The 17,654-nt window shown below is 47.9% G+C and overlaps 7 protein-coding genes across 7 annotated transcripts; 3 read left to right on the plus strand and 4 right to left on the minus strand.

Annotated features, from left to right (window-relative positions):
• Positions 1-205: 205 nt before the first annotated feature.
• Positions 206-2,153, minus strand: F5B22DRAFT_246054 (major facilitator superfamily domain-containing protein). Its single transcript, XM_047969968.1, has 2 exons — positions 927-2,153; positions 206-856 (listed from the first exon to the last, which is right to left on the minus strand). The coding sequence occupies exons 1-2, from the start codon at positions 2,048-2,050 to the stop codon at positions 286-288; spliced, it is 1,695 nt and encodes a 564-aa protein (XP_047829535.1). The 5' UTR covers positions 2,051-2,153; the 3' UTR covers positions 206-285.
• Positions 2,154-2,718: 565 nt separating this feature from the next.
• On the plus strand, positions 2,719-3,413 carry F5B22DRAFT_246052 (uncharacterized protein). Its single transcript, XM_047969967.1, has one exon. The coding sequence runs from the start codon at positions 2,884-2,886 to the stop codon at positions 3,343-3,345; it is 462 nt and encodes a 153-aa protein (XP_047829536.1). The 5' UTR covers positions 2,719-2,883; the 3' UTR covers positions 3,346-3,413.
• Positions 3,414-5,275: 1,862 nt separating this feature from the next.
• F5B22DRAFT_656958 (uncharacterized protein) lies at positions 5,276-5,584 on the minus strand (the record flags this gene model as incomplete). Its single annotated transcript, XM_047980006.1, has 1 exon — positions 5,276-5,584. The coding sequence occupies one exon, from the start codon at positions 5,582-5,584 to the stop codon at positions 5,276-5,278; it is 309 nt and encodes a 102-aa protein (XP_047829537.1).
• Positions 5,585-6,068: 484 nt separating this feature from the next.
• On the minus strand, positions 6,069-11,717 carry F5B22DRAFT_611813 (uncharacterized protein). Its single transcript, XM_047975297.1, has 6 exons — positions 11,578-11,717; positions 11,050-11,499; positions 10,943-10,993; positions 10,593-10,877; positions 10,363-10,528; positions 6,069-10,294 (listed from the first exon to the last, which is right to left on the minus strand). Exons 1-6 carry the CDS (start codon positions 11,578-11,580, stop codon positions 6,402-6,404), a joined length of 4,848 nt encoding a protein of 1,615 aa, XP_047829538.1. The 5' UTR covers positions 11,581-11,717; the 3' UTR covers positions 6,069-6,401.
• Positions 11,718-12,679: 962 nt separating this feature from the next.
• F5B22DRAFT_637201 (uncharacterized protein) lies at positions 12,680-13,859 on the plus strand (the record flags this gene model as incomplete). Its single annotated transcript, XM_047977402.1, has 3 exons — positions 12,680-13,187; positions 13,239-13,408; positions 13,464-13,859. 3 exons carry the CDS (start codon positions 12,680-12,682, stop codon positions 13,857-13,859), a joined length of 1,074 nt encoding a protein of 357 aa, XP_047829539.1.
• On the minus strand, positions 13,769-15,568 carry F5B22DRAFT_246156 (HET-domain-containing protein). The gene has a single exon (XM_047969969.1). The coding sequence runs from the start codon at positions 15,374-15,376 to the stop codon at positions 14,066-14,068; it is 1,311 nt and encodes a 436-aa protein (XP_047829540.1). The 5' UTR covers positions 15,377-15,568; the 3' UTR covers positions 13,769-14,065.
• Positions 15,569-16,605: 1,037 nt separating this feature from the next.
• F5B22DRAFT_611827 (putative ribosome biogenesis protein nop10) lies at positions 16,606-17,643 on the plus strand. Its single transcript, XM_047975298.1, has 3 exons — positions 16,606-16,790; positions 16,925-17,064; positions 17,202-17,643. The coding sequence occupies exons 1-3, from the start codon at positions 16,756-16,758 to the stop codon at positions 17,225-17,227; spliced, it is 201 nt and encodes a 66-aa protein (XP_047829541.1). The 5' UTR covers positions 16,606-16,755; the 3' UTR covers positions 17,228-17,643.
• Positions 17,644-17,654: the final 11 nt, after the last annotated feature.

Here is a 17,654-nt window from a genome sequence, read left to right on the forward strand (position 1 = left end):
CAGATCCCAAGCCAAACCCAGTATTCCGTGTTCCTGGTTTCCGAATGATAAGAGATTCTATCTCTATGATTAAACAAAACAAAATAAAAGATGTGATGATAGAGGTTAAAGTAACACTGCTGTGACTCTGTCGGCTCGTTCACCTCCATGTGTGCAAGTGACGCCGGTCAAAGTCGCAAAGACTCAGGTCCAATACGGAGGCAAGGGTCCAGCAATGCTCGGCATGAACAGCCGTTATCGGTTGACTTCCAGATTACTGACGAGAGCTAGATCACTCGCGATCGCTCAAACGTTACTGCCGCCTTTCTTCTCCGGGACGAAAACGCCCGCGGCCTTCTCATTCGCGTCGTCACCCGCATAAGCATATTTACTCCGCTGACGAATTCTCTCGCCGAATTTCCAGAACAGGAACGGAATGGCGCAACAAGCGAGACTAATCCCAAAGATAATAAAAGTAGCCCACTGGTATCCGAGATTATGATACATCTGCCTCGTGAACAGCACCACACTGGCGCCCCAGAGCGAACGGATGAAGGTCTTAGAGGCGAGCGCAGACGCCGCGCGGTCCTGGTACGTGTCGACGAGGTAGTTGTTGGCGCTGTTGTAGATGAAGATGAAACCGAAGCCGACGGGGAAGCCGGCGAGCGTGGGGCCGACCCAAATGAGGCGCGGGTAGGATGTCCATGCGAATATGATCAGACCGAGCGGGATGAACCAACATGCGAACATCATTGGGATGAGGCGCAGTTCGGCGGGGGGCATACGGCCTGCGTACGGCGCGATGATTTTAACGTAGTGCTTGTTGACGAAGGGGGCGCAGAGAGCAGAGCCTACGACGCCGAGAGCGAGGGGGATGCTGGTTATGTTTTGGTTAGATATAGTTCGGCGTGAAATGGGGGGGGGTGGGAGTGAAAGCAGGGACTTACAAGGTCAGACCGGTGATACCAGCTGAATACCCCTTTCCTTCGCTGAAGACGATGGGAAACGCGATGAAGAACATGTACAGGAGGCCGTAGAGCACTGACATGTACAGCGAAATGAGGAAGACGATGAGCTCGCCGAAGAGGAGCTTCAGGGGCATGATCAGGAAGATGCGTATGCGCTCAGCAAGCGGACGCATGTCGAGATCCTGTTCTGTGACCCAGTCTTGCTCGCCAGTTTCCTTGCGCAACTTCTTGGCCCGTCGGGCGAGGATGGTGGGGGCGTAGGTCTCGGGGATGGTGAACGTGATGAGAACCCAGATGACCCCAGAAAGGATAAGCGTGAGCCAGTACAGCCATCGCCAACCAAGTGCATCAGAGAGGAAGCCACCAACGAGGGGACCGACCGCAGGCCCGATGAAAGGAGCAGCTGAGAAGGCAGCCATGGGAATACCCCGTTCCTCAGCCTTCCACAGATCAGCAAGGGTGCCGCCGATAATAGTAATAGGAGCAGAGAAGGCGATGCCATCAATAGCTCGTCCAACCAGAAGCGTCGCGATGTTCTTCGCTAGTGCGCAAGGGATGATGAACACTACAGCGACAAACAGAGTCGAAACATAGATAACTTGGCGACCGTAAACCTCAGACAAGGGGGCGAAAGCCAGAGGCCCAATACCAAAACCGACGACGAAGAGGGTGATACTCAAAAGGGCGACTTCTTCGCTGACCTCGAACTCCTCGGCCACGCCGCCGATGTCAGGGGTGACGACGGAAGAAGCGAAGGCGACGACGAAACAGGTCGCTGCCACGACCATGGTGATATACCACTTGAACGCCTTGCTCCAGTTCTTGGGGTTTTCTGGATCTCCTGGCTGGAAGGTGACAAGGCGGTAGCGTCGTTCGCCATCGGGCTCGATTGGGCCTGGTATCTGGCCATCTCTTGTCTCAACGACATACTCATCGAGGTTGGCAGTATTCGAAAGTATCCGGTTTGGCAAGTTGATATCGTAGCTCATAGTCGGGACCAGGGGCACATCTACGGTGCTTGACCGTGAGGAAGAAGAGTCGCATTGTGTAGTGTCGGTGGTGTCAGGATGCCGACTACTAGGGTCTGTTGTTGTTGTAGCCATGACGGTTGAGTGTGTACCATCGACTGTTAGTGTCAATAAAGGGGGGCTAAATCAGGGGAAGCAAAATCTGTTCCAATACCGACGATATCATGGACCGTGCAAACACAAGATGCCTCAGGGGTGAACCCTTTGTTTATATATCAGATAGGGGGTGGCAACGAAGTAGCGTCCATGTCGATATAGAGATATTTCATTTTGTCGCTCGCCATGGCGAAGAGGCGAGCATCTCACCTGATTAGCTGCAACAACGATATTGGTCGGAGGATGTCCGATAACGCGGGACCACATGTAGCTCACGGCTTTGACTCTGACGCTATCTCGGCGAGACCAATCAAAGTACCTCTGGTACTTTATGCTCGGAGTCAGGTACATGAACCTTCTGGGCGAAGTAGCGTGAAAAGGGTACGCGAAATTTTGCTTCAAGGGTATACCTATTCTACCGCGCAAGCGCCGACGGGAACACAGTGGATCCAGCTATTAAAAAAGATGCGTGATGAGCTCTAGGCATTGGACTTTTGATACAGCTTGTCAAGGCGTCGAATCCGATAAATCCTCGCCACGCCGTTGTAGCACTTAGGCGTGCTCTGGGCGTGGCATCCCGTCTACCAGGTATCGCATTTCAGGACCCAGTATTACCCGTACAGCTTCAGAATGCCCAGACGCTTGGGTCCACCGGGAGGGCTTCGAGAGGCTGATTCTCGCGAGAAACGATAAAACGCGAGAGAGCGAATCGACAATTGGTGCCCAAGCTTCGGCGCTTGGCAGCAAAAATTTATCTTGTTTTCCTGAAACCTCAGATTCCAATTTTACCTTTCAATTTTAGATATTGGCTGATGCCTTTTCATCTTATTTTATTTTTCTTCGTGGATTCGCGATGGACTGGTGCTATGATCGGATACCTACTTCGGCACAGGCTGTCAACTTCGGACGATGAGGAAGTAGAGCAGACAGCTAGACTGGAAGATAGAGGGTCGAGCCCGCCTTTCGCTTTCATCAGGCCGATGTTAGGAATTGTGGTTAAGGAGGCTCTTCTGTATCTCGATGTGATCAGGATATGTTCATGTATGCGTGATCCTCGCTTCCATGCTGGTGGGATCCACCGATGGCCGGCTGGGCTGCATAAGCTCCCTTTAGCTTGCAGTTGGTACCTGTCAGTGTCTCAGCGTAGGGTTACTCTGTCTTCCCATCTGCGTCATATTGTGCCGTCACCCGTTCTCCATAACTCCGGATGTAACACTCATGACGAATATGTACAGGCCGTGGCTTGTAATATGTATGTTAATCAAGTTATTTGAGTGTAGCTAGTTTGAACAGTTTGATATCTTAAGCAGCTGCTGAAGATGCAAAGAGGGCATGAGGAGTGTCCGTGACTTGACGGTGGCGACTTTTCAAGAGATTACACTAAGACATGTACTTATGTAGCTGTTTATCCTTTCGTGGTTAGTTTCCGGCCGGCAGATTTGTGGACTCGGACAAATCAGAAAAGATCTTCAAGTACTGCAGAGGAACTCGGATTACTACATGCAGGAATACCTAGCTTCGCTCATGTTCTCGAAACGACCGGAACGCCTGAGCTTCTTCATACAGAGAATTTCGAGGAATGAAGCTAAAGGTATCGAATTTATTAAACGTGCCGCTTTGTATACCACTTTCTTCATCATCCACGTGGGATAATTGAATAGCTTCGAGTCCCTAAGTACATTATGACCACTGACTGGGGTGGGCTGTAGAAGACATATAAGCTCCACTAACCCCTTTTAGCAGTAGTTAGTATACATGTATATAGACTTGGCCCTGTCATTGTGCACGCGTCCAAAACAAAATCGAAAGAGCGAGAGAAGGTTTTGAGACGCGTCTTTAACCTCAAGAACTCGCCGTTATTCGCGTCAACATGGTATTAATCTACCGCTTCTGCTACTCAACTCTGTAGAGCCATGACGTTCTATCATGTTCTATGGGTTCTATAGCTTATGACCGAGAGATACAGGTACAACAAGGATGGTTTATCTTATCACTAAAGACCCACGGTTGGTTCCAGACTGTGCTTGAGGGACGCTAAGCCTTCCATGAAAATCTCTGGCCCTCCGCTAGGCCGAGACTGTTTAGCAGTTTACCGAACCATATCCGATAGACAACGACACCATCCCATATCTTTAATACCCTCATTCTTTGTTAAGGGTATATATCTCTGACAGTACTTTACAATAGCTTTGGGCAGCTGGCAAAGTGTACGAAGCAGTTAGTCCCCAGAGCATGAGACGCATGTTTCAATCTCTAAAATGGTAAAAAAAAAAAAAATTAAAAAAATAATAATAAAGAGGGTGTTAAGCGAAATTTACGTATTCTGACTATACAACAACAAAGTTGCCAAAGAAAAATCACAACCCCTGAAGACAGGCTCAATTTTAACCTAGGAAGATCTCAAGAGAACTCTTCGTTGGCTACCATATGCCGGTGGCCTTCGTGGTCTCATTCAGCTTCTTCTGGATCGCAATATGGTCATGGGCATACGGCCCGAAACGACCTGCCACTGGCCACTACTATGGATGTTATCCAAACAACAGCACTATCGCTACTGGAGTGACAGGACTACATTTGATAGTCTCTAGGTCAACGCAAGATAGCACCTGAAGTGCTAAAAGATGAGACGAATATATTATCTAAGCAATGATCATACTGGCAGTATTGGTATATATAGAGTACATTTGAGGTAAAAAGTTCTTCATAGTCTGATCGGAGCGGAAACAACAGGTGTATAGGCGCCTTCCCATTGAGGTGACTACAATATTAGTGAATAGCGAGGTCAAGTAGGGATGTATATCAACGTTAGAGAGTATTCTTTAGATAGTTATGGGCACGACTTGTTGTGTATAATACTGAAGCAGATTATTTCCAATGTAACACCTGCATTGCTGTGGTTTTTTGTCGTGCTGTCGCCCTTACCCCTGTTCCTTGATTGCCGCTTTCCGCGGGAACCGGATATCCTGGAATTTAAATGTAGGCCAAAACATGCTCCAGACCATTGCTCCACCCGTCCACGTATCTCCAAGTGTTCTTAGCGGTATCCATCTCATAGTACTTCGCAAGTATCACTGAGGATTCAGTTCTACCGGTTTCTGCACAGGCTGTTTCATCGTCTTTCTACATATTAACTATGTGGTCAAGACTGACGACAAGCAGAACAGGTATTACTCCTAAGCCTACATTTAGGCCAACCGGCAATTTTCACATATTATACTCCAGTTTTCTCCGAATTCTCAGATAGTCACTCAATATACTTGGCTGCAACAGGAACTGATCCGAGAAATCTGATCCCTCCCTGGAAACATCGCTTTGGTTCGCGTTGGCACGGGCAATAGTGATAGTGTTGCTCGGCCAGCGGGGAGCGCCAAGCCAGGCATCTGCAGGGCTAGCATCGGGATATCTCTCACTCGGAAACGAATATATGATAGCTTCAGGGTTGAAAAGAAACCCTGTGCCCGACACGGCCAACACCTCACGCCGTACCACCAATACGGCCCCCCCAAACGCCATGTTCGATAGGATACCGTTAAATAGCTCTCTTTATTACGAATCTAATGGTATATTTTAGTATTTTATACGACCAATATTCGTAGAGTTATTAAATTATCACGTGATTAGCGCACCGACGTTTTTTGTATGGGCTGGGGGGGGGGGGGGGGGGGTGGCCAGGTCAAGTGGGAGATGCGTTATACGGTTATTCGAACTGTTGTCTATACTTATGAGTTAATCACATAACTCCTAAACAACGTCACAGCTAAAGTTAATATATATATAATGAGAGTAAAGGATAAAGGGCACATATTTCTTTTGTCATAAAAATAAGCAGACTGGTAATGGTTTACTTACTCCTCACATTAAGGTGTCTTCACTTGATAGAAACTGCTACACGTACAACCTCTATACCAGCTGAATATACAGTTCGCCTTATACTTCGGCCGTACGAAGGACCATTATAAGCTGTTCATGATCTTTTAAAACATGCAGGAAATATTGGGCAATATTGGAAAGTGAGGTTATATAGACTTCGCTTCTTAAAACAAACCCTAGAGACCTAGGCGGTCTGGGCTGGTAGACCAGTTGTATATAGAGTCAAGTCAAGCTACCAACAGCCAAGAAGGAGTTGGTTAGCCAAGGACTTATGCAGCCCTACCCAGTATTACTGCCCTTATTATAGAAACATTGGTGGAAAAGTCACGTGATTGTGATACCAACTACCATATAAGTGACAGCCCTTATATTTAGTTATGCATGTATCTTACGTGGTTTAGGACATGGGCACAAGTCGAGTCTATAATGAAGTGACAAACATCTGAAAAGATTCTCCTATTCATCTCCTCAGCTTGACGGATTGGACCGTGGCGATGTCTCCGTTTCGTGGACACAGTAGGATTCCATTCGACATCATGCTATAGAGATGCACCTCATCAGCGGTAACCCAGTCTCCAGGCAGGAAATAGTACTGCTCGATGGTCGCAATACCTTCCTCAGCACTTTGAGCTGCTTCGAGATGCCCCAGATGTGGGACTGGAAGGCGCCATGAACATATCCAACGATCGATGTCGAGGAAGACAAGTCTCCGATTGGATAAGAAAGTTAGAGGTTCACGTATTCGGCTTGCAATACATGCTGGAACCAACGTATACGGAATCTCTTCTTCGCTGGGTATCTTCTCACCTGCTTCTGGGCCAAGCCCGAGTTTGGCGATATCGAATATCAGATACTGCATTTCGACTTGGCCGGATATCAAGCGAGATATCTGCAAGAGTACATGTGAAGCATCGGCATTAGAAAATAGTCGCCCCAGTTTTTCAGTATCCTTGGGAAGACTTCTCGAATTTTCTTGCAGAGAAGAAGCAGACTGCTCAGTGGAATAAACCAAACTTCTCGGAGGGGAATAGTTGTAAACCACGACTTCTTTGAGAGTGGCCCAGTGGACCACTCTCACAGATGCCACTCCGAATCCGAGTATGTAATCCGCCGTTTTCGGGTGGCGTAACCATCTGACCTCTCCTATGGATGGTAGTAATGGTGTTTCATTAACTTCACGGGATATAAGGTTGACTGAGAGTAGTCTGGTGCAGGTGGTGACGAGCAATTCGTTCTTGACGCTATGGAACATTAGTTGGTCGACATGGCCTTCGCTGTTTAGGCTGCTTGGGGGTATCGAAATGTTGAGCTCCGGCTGGCTGTCCCAATCATCGGGGTTAGTGCCAGTCTTGGTCAATCGTTTGACTGAAAGTCTCCAAGCGAGATCTACTAGTGCGACTAGTTGGCCATTGTCGCTCCAGGCTATCTGCATTATTGACATGAGACCCTTCATTCGTTCCAATTCGCAGATCCGACCGCGTCCCACCTCCCCTAGGTATGCGACACCATTTTCTGTGCCATAGCAGTACAACGGGCCAGTAGTCTGGCTAGCAAGAGTAATGATGCTATCAACCCGAGGGGAGTGGTGTTCTACATTGGCAGGGAACTTAGCGATACTATCCGTACCCCTGTGCGTGGCACCATTGTTATCAAGGTACTTATAGCTATCAGCTAGGCGAACCAACGTATTTGGTTCCCAAACATTGGCGTATGTTAAACGGACATCGTACAATCGGCGTGAATCTATACTGAAAGAAAGGCACGTGACAGAATCTTGAGAGGAAAGTCGGTAAAGCAGGGAGAAATCAGCCGTCGCGAGTATCTTTATAGTCCCCAAAGCATCCCCTGTGGCCGTAAGAGAGCCGTCTTGGCTGAGTGTGAAACGATCTGCTCCTGTGTTACATTTCAAGCTGGCTTCGTCGTTATATGGATCCCACTTAAATAAGAGACCGACCTGATCGAGGCCAATGACTTCAATAGCCAGTGGGTTCCAAGCCAGTTGAATCACTTCATTAGATGGGTATTCCTCAATTGTCCTATCGGATTTTTCATGCTTAAAATTGCATTGACCCATCAGCATAAGCGGTTCTAGCTCCCAACACGTGGCCGGGTGGCTGCGGTATCCGAATGCTATCATGTTTCCGTCTGGACTCAGAGCTGAGCACGTAGGGAAATTCAAGATAGGGTTCGCGAGCCTCTGTTCGTCAATTCGGACGTTGATAGCCCATTCGTTACTGTTTCCCGTCAACTGGAATGACCTGACACATCTGTCTTGGCTCACAACCAGGACAGTGGTATCGTCTTGTGAGAAGTGCAGGGTTTGTGGTCGTGGTCGTTCCAGTGGATTCCTGACCGTTTTGATGCAGCCACCAGTTGTCGTATCCCAGACTCGCGTCGTCATGTAACCATAGCTCACAAGAAGAGAGCCAAGCCTATTGAAATGCATCATCAAAACTCGTTCTGGGTGAATTACTCGGCGCTGCTCTTCAAATGTGGTTGCTTGGTAAATAGTCACGCAGCCGGTTTTCCGAACGTTTGCGAGAACGGCGATGTGATTTCCAGCAGCGACAACGGAGCAAGCGATTGCGCCTTTATCTAAGACGAAGCGTGTGAGGCAGTCATCCCATATATCAATTGGGTAACCCTGGGCATGGGCGGAACCTGAGACGTGGAGTTCACTACTTTTCTTACTGCCGAACTGTCGGTATATGGCTGAAGCCTGAGGGCAGAATGGAGGAATAAGCTTGTATATGGAGTTGGGATATTGCCTAAGGCTGTTGCCAAACTTGCCAACGATCTTGACTAAGTCTGTTGCCCAGGTCATTGTGAAGTCAATATCTGAGCGCCTTGTCAGCGCCTCGTCGATTCCACAAGCCCGTACTTCGAGGGCAACATCTGTAATATGACGAGATGCTACGGTAAGAACTTTCAGTTCTTTCTGCTTAGCGATAATGTATATCCATGTGAGAATGTGCGGGCTGTTAAGGAAGTTTACTATAGTCTTTAGCACTTCCGGGCTATCCGTGGGAGACTGAGCGAAGTGAATGAACCACGCTTCTGTAACATAGTCCAGTAAGGCAGATTGTTGATTTCGGCTAACTTGGCTCCGTAACAATGGATCTGTGAGGCGCGCTATACATGTCCTTAATATTTGGTAGTTGGCCAACTTTTCGTCAATAGTGAGTGAGCGCTCTCCGTCGCTTCTTCTAATCAGGTACTCACGGGCGGTTTCGTGCACTAAAGTTACTTTCCCCTCGTTATCAACAACAACAAACCCACCACAAAGGTCCCCGATTGTCCTATGTATCTCTAGGACACCGCTATTAGCCAGTGCATCGCTGAGCTCTTCTATTCTCATTGGCCTCTGGGCACAACAAGCCCAGCTTAGAATGTCATGTGCTAGTTGGCGATCGCTCTCTTTAGGCTGGGATTGTATAGAAAACATCATTCGATCGTACAAAGCTTCCATCCCTGAAGGAAGGTAATCCATAGCGCGTTCGACGTCTTGTATTGTATAGCTCTGGTTCATCTTTTGCACGGCTAGATGTAGCCACAAGAAGTTGCCATTTGCTCTTTGAAGTAACTTTGATGAGATGTCGTTCAAATAAGAGGTGTTGCTGCCAATGTCAATTTCGTGCTGGATATAGGACCTGAAGTCATCCACATTGCCTTTCGTTGGGATATTATCTACGTGGACATTTATCCCAAGTTTCGAGAAGCCAGAGGAGATTTCGTGTGTTTTGCGGCTGACAAGTAATATCCGTAGAGGTATGCTCGTCAGGGATAGGTCCACCAACAATCGGATAAGAGAATCCGGACTGTCTGCTTCATCAACGCCATCAACAATCAAGAAAATTGGGTTTCTTATTTCTAGTTGAAATAGAGCTTGTTTGAAGAGCCACTTCCAGACACTATGGCAATCTGCCTCTTTGATGTTGATAATGGCATCTACCAACTTACCGAGACTCTGCGCATAAGCTGGATCGGAATTGGCGAGCTGGAATGCTAAAGATCTCAATGCCGTACTTATCATCCGTTTCTTCCGGTCTATGAATCGTATGAAGAAGTAGTGGCATGGTAGCGTGCGTTGATTGAGATGGTCAATAATGAAGGAAGAGAGAATAGATTTGCCACTTGCTGCACTTCCGTGTATCCAAAGGACTCGTGGTTTAGGACGTAAATCATCGAGCCACGAGGTAAATAGCTCGTTGTCCAAAATCCACTCGCAAGTACCAGGCACCCACTTGCCACGGAAGAAGTGATAGTCGCTTTGAGGAGTCTCACGAGTAGACAGGTAGTCCTGAAGGTTAATTTTCGGGACTGGGCGGGGGTCATGTGTGCCGTCTTGGAACCCTATGGTATGAAATAGCTTGTTACTGTGGCTACTCAGGCATGAAGTTAAAAAGGTGAGTGCAACTCACTTAGCTGCCCCGTCTTTCCAAGTAGTGATCTTAGAGCATTTCGAACTGCAACATATCGAGGATCATCCAGGCCACTAAACTTGCAAACGTCGTGATGGTCTCCATCTAGGGGCTTGGACACTTCTCCTGGGTAACCGAGAATGGAGGAATCTTTCTCTAAAACCATCTTTAAGTAACATGGTTAGATGATATTGCTAGTGCAGCAGATTTGAATCAAGAGGAAGGCTTACCATGCTGGTCTTCGCTATTGAGGTTGGCCGAGTTTCATAGAAAGAGAAGACCTCCAATTTAGGTGCAATGTGTCGGAATTGCTCGTTGAGCTTCTCTAGTGATTGCGATCCAGCAGACAACTCCGCAATAAACTGCTTCGGGTTGCTCACGAAGGACACCCGTAGTATACGATTCAATACCTCTGCCAAACTAGTGCCACGATGCGGCGTCGAAAGGAATACAATTGATGTGACTGCTTCAAAGATTTTAGAGTAGGCAGGATCGTTCTGCCCTTGAATAAATGCCTAAGGCGCATAGTGAAACACGTGGTTAGCGAGATTTTGTGTCGAGTTCTCTTTTTGGCATGTACCTCTTTCACGATAAGACCGCCCATGGAATGTGCGACGAAGATAATTGGCCGCTAAATCAGGATTATTAAGTTAAACATCCATCCCTCATCAGGGGGATAGTGCTTACTTCTCCCAAGTGAAGGTTCTCACTATTTAGCGTAGATGTCTCATCTATGGCATACTTCATGTCATAGAGAAGATCCTTGGCGAAGTCAAGGATCGTTGCTATGCTCTTCCCACTGCCTGGTCCGAAGTTTGAATTGTAACCAAATGTCAAAATGCGCGCTTCTTTGATATTTGGCTCGATAGGAAGGAAATTCCCTGGCCAAAACAAAGTAGGGTCGCCATTCCTTGACCATGTCCTCTGACTGGACCCTCCAAGGCCATGGACGAATATGATATCCCCACGACGGCTTGTTGTCGGCCGGTGCACAACCTTCAGACCTAGAGGGTCCGGGTGCGGTGACTCGGCCCCATGTTTTTGTTCGATATCGCTGTTCGAATAGGGTTTGTTTGGGATATCATTGTCTCTCACAGCACCACTTCGCCTCTTTCTATAGGCTATTGCCTTTTTAAACTACACAAAACCATCTGGATTAGCATGATCAACTCTTCATATGCAGCTTATACTTGGGGCCGAGTGCTTGGCACGAACCATTGTGAAAGTACACACACTGAAGGAATTTAGTTGACTTTGATCTCTTTGCAAAAACAGTCCATAATCGAGCTTGCTGACGTGAGGACTCTGAATTCGGCATGGGGTAAAGGCGGCAGGTTACGGACCCGCAGCCAACGACAAGACTCAATTAACCAATAAAATTGACCATAGATGAGGTATTCAAAAACGCGGGTGAGCTGAAACTGCACAGTTCCTCTTCAATTGGTTCGCGGTGACTGATGGAAACGATAAATATGACCCGCGAAGTGATGGTTTCCACTTGCATCTGCTACGTGCGCACAATTACTCTGTAATAGGCCCCTTGTGTCCGTTTTCTTTAAGCCCAAGACTAATGCGAGCCCACTCGTTCATCTGGAGCCATGACAATGCCTAGTAGCATGCGATCGCAACCAAGCGAGTTAGATAAAGACTCGAAGTTTCCTGGGGAGATGGTACAGTTGGCATTCCTGTTAAAGTACGAGCTGGGATATAGTAGAAGGGCCCTTCAGCTCTCTCATGCCTCAAGATGGGCAGCCCGCAAAGTGATACTACAATAGTCGCTGACTGCCAGGATTTTAGTTAAGGTTATGGGCCTGGGAGTGGGAGATGGGGGTCTGTGGCTTGACATTAGGCGGCCCGAGGTGGCCTCAAGAAGGATTAAGATCCTGGAGAGATCGCCTAGTTCAGATTACTCCAAGTCTTTAACTATATTCCTTCCTACCGGTATTATTACCTACGGCCAAGCTGTTGCATAGTCGCATAGGTATCTGTCCGCTTTGCCACTTTACATCTGTGCTTCACGTGATGCATTTGGAAGCTGGGGCATATGTATCGTAGTCTACGCGGTCTGGTTATGTCTTGAACGGGGCTAAACGACCCCTCAACTACGAAATGGCAGTGTTGATCCTTACCCCTCAACCGTCAAGGATCGTCATCTTGCATCGCCACAGCCAGCTATTAGTTAGTCTAGATAGTATGTATCGCGATTCAACCAAAATAACCTAAGAGAACTTAATCAATTGTACAGCAAGAATCTGCTATAGTAATATTCCCAACATTTTCCACTTAATACTTGATTCCGCAGTGGTTCAAGCTTTCAATGACACAACCCACCTACTCCCTCGGAGACCTCGTGCGCGAAGTATCTAGCGCAATTCAAGATGTCGACGAACAAGTCCTCAGCTCAGACTACATACGACACGAAGTAATCGGTCTAAAGAGGGGGCCTGGCGGCGTGACCTCATACTCTGGCTTCAAGCCCTTCGGCTTCGAGCCGGTGAGTTTCGACTACTCCGACCCGGAAGCGCACTTCGCCAACTTCGATGCGATCCGGCTGTGGGAAAAGTACTTCGCCTTCGTGCTGCGCGAGTGGAATCTCGACGAGCACGGGGAGCGCATGGGTAATTCCGAGCTCAACTTCGTGATTGAAAGGTTGAGTGCGTCAGCGACACAGCTGGATCACTACGGCCCCCTGCTTGTGGCCGAGTACGCAGGGGTTCGGAATGCGCCCACGAGACGCGTTCAGGGTATTAATAAGCGGCAGACGCTGCTAAATGGTTTCTTGTACAGCGCTGAAGTCGCGCTTGAGGTTTATTATAAGAAGAGAAGTACGTGTGAGATTGTCTGGTTAGTCTCCGGCGAGAATTTGCGCTGACAAGCTTGCGTAGATGTCCTTCCCACGTTGCGGCAAAGACGTCCCGTGACAAAAAGTAACACGACAGAGCCAGCATCAGAATCTGAAGAGATACAATCTTCCAACTCCGAGCTTGAAGTAGAAGAGAGTAGGCGAAGTAGAAAACTGCTTAGGACACTGTTCAGCGGCTTTATTGTAAGTTACATTATATGTCAATCCTAGTACGCCCTTAGCATTGACTGTCCGATAGAGCGATAGCACCCTGATCACATGTGTAACACTCTTCACCCTCGCCTCAGCAATACTATCAGCATATGGATTCAGCGTAGCCATTCAAACACCTAAAGACGCCAGCTGGGATAGTCCCGAGTTCTACAACACGGCGCAAAACGCCTTGATGCAGCTGCTAGGTCTGTACGTGACAATTGTGCCCGCTCTTCGCCACAAGAACCTGCAGAGCTCATACCACCGCTGGAGCTGGGTGCTCGCGGGCCTGAGCTTCATAGCCCCCTTTGTAGCGATCGGCTACTTTCTCCACGGTCCCGATGCCAGTCAATTGGTGCTGTTTGTGGGATCTGCCATCCAGTCGACCATCATACTGCAGCTGATCTGGGCGGTGGACGACATGGAAAAGAAGCGGAAGTAGGAGGCACAAGCCTAAACGGCGAGATTACATTGGCATGCGAGGCGGTGAGGTGTTTTGTGTCTTTGTGATTGGAAGAGTCATTGATGAAATGTAGATGAGCTTCATATACCGGGCACATGGCACAAGCCGACGAGAGACATTTTTGTTAGTAATCGATTTAACCACTTAGGCCGCCGATCCCCGAATTCATTCTGAACTGCACAAACTCAGTCGAGGTAGCCGATAGCTGGCTGGAATACGATAGCCCTTTCCGTCCACTTCGATGATCTTACGTTTTTCGGTATATCGCCTCGACCAAATTCACAAGCACGGATTCTTTTGTATCCACTCGACAGTGGACGCAGATAGATACGCACAAGCGCTTGCGTTCCGGTTATATTTCGGAGCCGACACCTCAGTGGGCATTCAAAGTCCAGTTTGCTTCTCTTCACTTGCGACTTGCCGATGAAGGGCAACATGACAAGTCCGACGGGGACCGTAACTCCTATAATCAAGAGACATTGGTACAATCTCGACCAGTACACTTTGGAAATCGGTGCAATTATACCGCCCTGCGTCATCTCAAAGCTTTTAAGCGGCCTTTCAACGTCTGGGGGGTGCTCCGTTGTCACATGTGCAGAGTCCTTGAACCAATCCGGAGACAGGGCCAAGAGACCCCATTCATCGCTGTCCCAGGCAATGTCCTGATTCGCGTCACGTATCGACCTGATGCCGGCATCGCGCTCAGGCATCCTCCAGGCAAACAGAGACTCGTCTCTTGACGTAGAAAGCAATGTCTCTTGGAGACGCATGAAAGCGCGTATGCCCTCGCCGTATTGGGTTGCCATAGTGATGTTAAAGATACCCAGCATGCTGTACGCAATATCTTCAATGCGCGTCGTCGTCCGTCCGGCCATCCAGCTCATCTTGGTAGCAATGCAAGCTGTCGCGAAGTGTTTCTCCCCAGTCAGGTAATGCGAGTCAATACCAGTAATACGCTCGAGAGTGTGTGATTGTGTTATCTTAGTGCCAATGAAATTCCAGTCCTTGTCGTAGAATCGCATGTTTCGTGGCGCGAGAAGTTCTTGAAGCGTCCATCCGCGCGAAAACCAGATGGAAGGCCCCTGTCTCTCCAAGCTGTCGAATCGTTCGGGAGTCGGCACATCATTGTGCGGCTCCTGCTTCTGCACGTCGCTTAGGTAGGCAATACAGACTTTCGCATCGCGGTACCACTTGAACATAGAATTAATAGACTCGGTCTGCTCAACCGCGTTCGCGCGATCGACACAGCACGAATCAATCCATATCCACTTGATGCCTAGATCGCGAGCAGTTTGTGCTGCGCCGCAAATTTTATCAACCTGGGGCGTGCGAGCTGGTGCGGTGCTGAAGCGAAGCCCCAGAGTCTCGTCTTTGAGTTGGTCAAACGTGATCTCCTGGCCTACCCAGCGATGTGAGAGGATGGCGTAGCCTTCTTGTCTAAATGTTGGCTGCAGGCCGGATCGCAGCTCATATGTTTCTGTGTTTAGGAGATACATGTCACTGAAACCAGGTAATGACGACTTTGATGCGATTGGTGTTCAGGAACGTTCATCAACTAAAATCAGATGTATCGATTGCTGTTCGCACGTACGATAACATCAAGATGAACCGGAGACTCGTGAGCGCAAGAATAAACTCACTCGCGAGTAAGATTATCCATTGACGGGTTGTCTACCCCTCTCAAGCTGAGCCCCATTCGCAGCAGCTATAAATTACACGGTTACACAAATGCAGCCTCATGGCATCTCAGTACGTGGAAGTGGAAGTTCTATTTCAGTCACCGCCTCGATAACTATGTTAGAAGTCAGCGCGGGCACGGACTGATAATAGCTCTATACAATAACCATCTGTGAGAGCGTTGCGGTGCGGAGGAACACTAGTTATGTGTTTCGAAGTCTAAAAAGCAACCTGAATATACAGGATATCGCTAAACAGGCTAACCTCATCCTAGGACGCTGTCTAGAGCTAATGGGACATACAGGAGAGCGGGCAACTGTAGGAAGAAGACCAAGGAGGAGAGACAGAAGAGCGGCGCGGTATAGCTTATAAATATCCCATATATGAGTGTGAGCCAGAGTAAGACTATGTTTACACATATAGAAGACGGGAGAATCATTCCGACCGGCAAACATAGGGCTTCGAATCAAGTGTAGATTCCATATCTTTCTCGGGTTCAACAATCTCCGCTGACCAGTCTGAACTGGATAGTTCGTTTCATATTGCAAACCATTCCTTGAAGGCCTCATCCGAGACACTGCCCTTCATGTAAAATATGACTGCTATCTTCAACAGCGGCTTCTACGGCGACTCGTTGTCATATTATGTATTGTACCGTATGTTCTTCGTGTTCAGCCATGATATAAGAGTTGGGCAAGCTCACCGAGTATAGGCTGCTATTAGTAACATTATAAATAGCTACCCTCTTCTTTACATACATAGGTACCAGCATATAACCATGACATATATCAAAAGTTCCAAGTAATATAACTACTGAATACTCAAGTAATCAATATCTTATCTCTTTAGGTAATTCTTCTGCCTACGTGCTTCTCTATGTAAAAAGTAGGGAGGTACTTACTAGCCAAAGCAGCACTAGATAGCTGTGCACACGCTATCCCGAAAATCGACAAGCACCATATACCCCACACCGTAGCTTTCTAGCCAATCATATCATGCACTGATAACCCAGCATCGAAAAATAATTTCGAAGCTTCAACTGCAAATCAATTGACGATATCTCCATCCAACCAACCAAATCTCGCACACTCCCGCACGCCACGCCGACGACAATTACACATCTCCCAATCTCGTCTCAGATTTTCCGCCTACAATCAACTCTTAGCTTCTCTATCTCGCTGTCCCAAAGACCGACAACATGCATTTGATGTACACCCCCGACGAGAGCGGAAAGTCAGTAAACCACCAGCTCTTCCAACTCATTCATCTTCATGCCCCTCCCAAACCCCAACCTCAAAAGCCAATGCACGGAATATACAAATAAGTAGAAAACCAAAAGACTAACCTTCGATGTGTATCGTACGCAGGCGCATCTACACGCTCAAGAAAGTCCTCAACGGCACCGTCACCAAGTCCGCCCATCCCGCGCGCTTCTCGCCCGACGACAAGTGGTCGCGCCAGCGCGTGACGCTGAAGAAGCGCTTCGGCCTCCTGTTGACGCAGCAGAGTACGTATCACATATACATATCCAATGCCGATAATCGCTAGCTCTCTTCCTCTCGTCTCCTCACTATCACAATCTTCTCGACTATGTAGCTACGATTTCCGGTATAACCTATTATACTAACATTTCCTCTGTTCCAGAGAACAAAGTCGCCGAGAACCAATAATCGACCACGCCATTTGAATCAAAAAAAAGAAAAAGAAAAAGTAACCAATGGTAGTCGGAAACACGAATGAATGCGAAACCGAGCCGAACTTGAAAGACCGGAAGATACATGTCCTGTATGCCAGCGCGGCATGCATGCATGCATTTCTCAATATCATCGGGGACAGACTATATACCTACGTAAAGAGGAAGGCGTTTACGGCGTGCGGGGTGTATGATAAATATTTATCTACGCATTGTTTTGGGAATATCACTGTGTCTTGCTGGGAGCAGAAAGGGCCTGCGCCTTTGATTAGACCTAAAGAGAATACTAGGCGAGGAGAAGCTAGCTAGATTCACTGAATGACTGTGCCATGGTAGCCGGTCGTATCATACCTAGCATGCACAGATAAAAAATTCAAAAGAAACATCAAATCATTCTGGGCATC

This window comes from Xylaria bambusicola (genome assembly GCF_022495145.1).
Source record: "Xylaria bambusicola strain CBS 139988 unplaced genomic scaffold F5B22scaffold_29, whole genome shotgun sequence".
Lineage (NCBI taxonomy): Eukaryota > Fungi > Ascomycota > Sordariomycetes > Xylariales > Xylariaceae > Xylaria > Xylaria bambusicola.